The sequence below is a fragment of the Dendroctonus ponderosae genome, unplaced genomic scaffold, assembly GCF_020466585.1.
Source record: "Dendroctonus ponderosae isolate FM_Combo_2020 unplaced genomic scaffold, Dpon_F_20191213v2 Dpon_F_20191213_700, whole genome shotgun sequence".
In the NCBI taxonomy this organism is placed as follows: Eukaryota; Metazoa; Arthropoda; class Insecta; order Coleoptera; family Curculionidae; genus Dendroctonus; species Dendroctonus ponderosae.
Window position 1 is genome coordinate 4,963 of NW_026018918.1, and position 3,025 is coordinate 7,987.

The window sequence follows — 3,025 nt, forward strand, 5'->3', positions numbered from 1 at the left end:
ACAAAATAACCCCGTGGATTTATTTGGTCTTTTCGATATTTGTATTTAAATTTAATTTTCAAAATAAATGAATTAAAATGGCAGGTTTTGTGCGGTTTTTCCTGTGGCGTTCTGGAATGTGCCAGATTCGTTCCATTAGAACAATTGGTTCCAAATCAAAGCTTTTAACGCTCACGCCAAAGAATTTCAAAATGTATTTGTATATTTTTATAGACGCTTCATCGATTGAGCTGTTTATTACACGCTTGTCTGAACGGTATGAGAAACATTAATGTATTTGCCACAAACAATACATCTGCCTGTACCATGCAAAATAAAATCGAAACAAAATCAGTCACTTATGGCGAATTTGCACGTTTCCCAAAACGCTCTCAATCATCCTGATGTTCTCAATCAATGTGTTAATTCGCGAAATCCGTTCATCAATCAATGATGGGGGCAAATGTCTGGAAACTCGCGTTTTTCGCATACAGTACTGGACTAGGTTTTCGCAAATATCGGCGATTTGCTGGATTTTCCGATCGTCCACAAATGTTATGCGCCGCGAATCGCCAGTGGTGAAAAACACCTGTTTGTCTGTCGACTCATCTTCGTGCAGCAATTTAATCTGAAACAATGTCCAAAAAAAAATGTTTTTTGCATTTCCCGTTGAATCCCTCCGACTGCGCCAACATTTGTCGTTGTAGCTAAAAGCTTCACGTTGTTCTTTTCTAGTGTTAAAACATCAAAGAGAACTTACAGTTTTCGACATCAGATCAAAATCCTTCTCGGTCATGGATCGATGTTCTTCCATGTTCCGCAATACGCAAATTGTCACCAAAGCCATGCCATCCAGTCGACTTTTCGCAATTGTGAAACAGTCCTGATATCTTTCTCCGGATTTCGGCTTTATTATTCGATCATCGTTGATCTCGTCTATCAATATAGTTAATTAATTTTTTTGGCTTAAAGTCTGTCCTCTAATAACCGGGTCTCACAACAAGTAACAAACTGATGAGTTTTTCTAGCTTTTAAACCCTTCTCGACCTTTCGCAGGCACGAGTGGCTTGCATCTTCAGAGGTGTTTCTAGAAGTGTTTCCAACCATTTTCAAGCGTTCGCTTAAAAAATCCTAAGAAACCATGTACAGGCTACCTAGTGTGCGGTTTTGAGCCTTTGAAAGGCTTGGAAAACTCACCAGTTGGAAGCAATTGGGTGCAAAAAGTGGAATTTTCCCTATTTGATTTATTACCTTCTCCACCGCGCATTTTTCTTCCACGAACCATCAGCAGGTTTTTATAAAACTTCCACTTCTGCTGCACGAACTTCTGCATAAAGCGCGGCTCGTCCGCATAAAAGTCCTTCGAGTCCGCATAGTACAAGCTGATAATGGCAATGTAGATGTTGATGAAGAAGAACGAAACCAGCATGTAGAGTATGTAGAAAGCGATGCCGAGCGGATGTTTGTACAGATCGTTCAACTCGAGAGTGCCGCACAAATTCAGGCTCAACAGCAGCAGCGTGGAGAAGGCGGAATTGAAGTTTTTGAAGTTCTGCAATTGCAAACGTCTGCTATTTGTCTGTGGAATTTCTTGAAAAGTTTACCTGGGAGTATCCGCCAAAGAACATAATCCCAGTCGCAGAAAAGGCAACTACCAGCAACAGTTGATAGGCCCAGCACAAGAGCAAGGAAGTTCCAGCATCCCGCACGGTTTTCTCGGCCACTTTCACTATAATCATAAATCTGAAACGCGCTCAAAAAAGCCTCGACTTGAACCCCATTAGTGTCGCTTTCCTTACCTCAGTAGCTTCCATAAGCGAAGCGTCGCCACAAACACCAGTGTAGCTGACAATGCGGTTAAAACATTATCCGCAGCAAACAGCTGAAAATATTGCACAAAATCGTTGTTCTTGGCCTCAGATACCGCATCGATGTAGATCTGGATCGCATGTTGCCTGGCGTAATACAGATAAATCGAGCAGGCGCTCAGGAACACTAAAAGATGTGGATGAAAACGCTGAAGCCAAGGGCACAAATCCATCAGCACCAATAACAATATCCAAAATAGCCCAAACATCGTAAAAGTACAACGTTTTCTTCCTATGGATCTTGTAGGCGATTCGCAGCGCCAGCACTAAAAGCGCCAGCACAAAGATGGTGGAAACTACATTCTTGGTAAACACTCTATCCTGGTCTATCATGAGAAACTTCCTGGTTTGGACCTGGAAACAATGCAATGCGAAAAATCAACCTGGCGAAGTTTGAGGCCCTACCTTTAAATCCTTGCTCACATGACCAGCGGCATTTATTTCAAAAATCACGGTCACTCCATTGAACAAATTCACGTTCGCGTTGTAGGTCAAAAACTCGATAAAAAGCGCCCTGGTTTGAATATCCAGCCACTTGTGCTTCTTCAAGTACTCCAAATTGATCAGGGAGTTCCTCAAATGGCGCCCCAAAGGCGCAACGTAGCCGCCTCCCGGATAAGCTGCATATTCACCTCAAAAAATTACAAAATTTTCAAAGAATTAGCTCGAATTTTGGAACTCAGTTACCAAAATATATGGAAGATCCAGATAAACTACTATCAGTGTACTTCCACACGTTGCCCATGCGCTCCGTGGTGATTTGGGAAATATCAGATGGTGCTTTCCAGCCTCTGGAAAAACTGCTCGTTTCTCTCAGCATGTGGAAGTCCGGGCGACAAGTCCAGGGGACCTTTGCCAGGATAGCTGGAAGCTGACATTTTATTTCCCGGGTCCGATGCTGCCTTAGACGGATTATGCCTGAAGCAACCAAAAAAAAATATTTGCTTAAAAGTGCAGTCAAGGAAGATTAGGGAATGTTTACAGTCAAACTGACGAGTTTTTCGGGGAGTTTCACTCATCAGATTCAAGCTTGAACAGAGCCACTAAACCTGTTGAAAATATTGCTTAACGGGAAATAAACTCAATTTTTTTATAAACTCAATTTATTCCTCGACGTTTTTAGCTCCTGAAAATTAACTGGCGACTTTCCCATTAAGCAACATTTTAATAAAAGAGAT

At 41.9% G+C, this 3,025-nt stretch overlaps 1 protein-coding gene across 1 annotated transcript; it reads right to left on the reverse strand.

Annotated features, from left to right (window-relative positions):
- LOC125505246 (polycystin-2-like) lies at nt 1–2,784 on the reverse strand. Its single transcript, XM_048668716.1, has 8 exons — nt 2,535–2,784; nt 2,253–2,479; nt 2,027–2,201; nt 1,779–1,974; nt 1,584–1,722; nt 1,231–1,531; nt 740–915; nt 1–607 (listed from the first exon to the last, which is right to left on the reverse strand). Exons 1-8 carry the CDS (start codon nt 2,665–2,667, stop codon nt 335–337), a joined length of 1,620 nt encoding a protein of 539 aa, XP_048524673.1. The 5' UTR covers nt 2,668–2,784; the 3' UTR covers nt 1–334.
- Nucleotides 2,785–3,025: the final 241 nt, after the last annotated feature.